Source organism: Penaeus monodon, chromosome 27 (genome assembly GCF_015228065.2).
Source record: "Penaeus monodon isolate SGIC_2016 chromosome 27, NSTDA_Pmon_1, whole genome shotgun sequence".
In the NCBI taxonomy this organism is placed as follows: domain Eukaryota; kingdom Metazoa; phylum Arthropoda; class Malacostraca; order Decapoda; family Penaeidae; genus Penaeus; species Penaeus monodon.
This window is the reverse complement of record NC_051412.1, coordinates 13,932,392-13,932,844: the sequence shown is the minus strand read 5'-3', so window position 1 is coordinate 13,932,844 and position 453 is coordinate 13,932,392. Positions and strand designations below refer to the sequence as shown.

At 33.8% G+C, this 453-nt stretch overlaps 1 protein-coding gene across 1 annotated transcript in view; it reads left to right on the top strand.

The window, feature by feature from the left end:
* LOC119590590 (lambda-crystallin-like) overlaps window positions 1-453 on the top strand; it is a gene marked incomplete at its 3' end in the record, with an annotated part of 5,671 nt that overhangs the window by 3,427 nt on the left and 1,791 nt on the right. Inside the window, 1 exon segment of the mRNA XM_037939266.1 lies at window positions 204-286. Coding sequence (XP_037795194.1) covers window positions 204-286 — 83 coding nt within the window.

Genomic DNA, 453 nt, shown 5'->3' with positions numbered 1-453 from the left:
AACAAAATTGACATGACAGATTGGTGATAATTGGTGAAAGATTGGTGATGATAGCTACTGAAAATTCAGTGATGTTATGCAGATATGTTGCATTCAGTCAGTCATCACCAAACACATGCGCACAATTTTGCCTGAAAAAGTGAGATAGAGTAAAATACACATAAAAAGGATAAGTGACCAAGTTTTATTTCAACCATTGCCAGGTGTATCCAGCCTTGAAGAGTGCATCACAGGAGCCAAACATGTTCAAGAATGTGTCTTTGAGAATCTTGAATTGAAGAAAAAGGTTAATGTCTGTTATTATTTTCATAAATAAAAGAAAGAAGACATGAAATTATTTAAGAGCCATTGCAAACGCAATGTAGCTGTATCATTATAGATTTTTTTAAGTCTTGGTTATGATTCCTAAGTTATAGCCAAATGCATCATCAGTCCAACAGCATACTCTAAAAC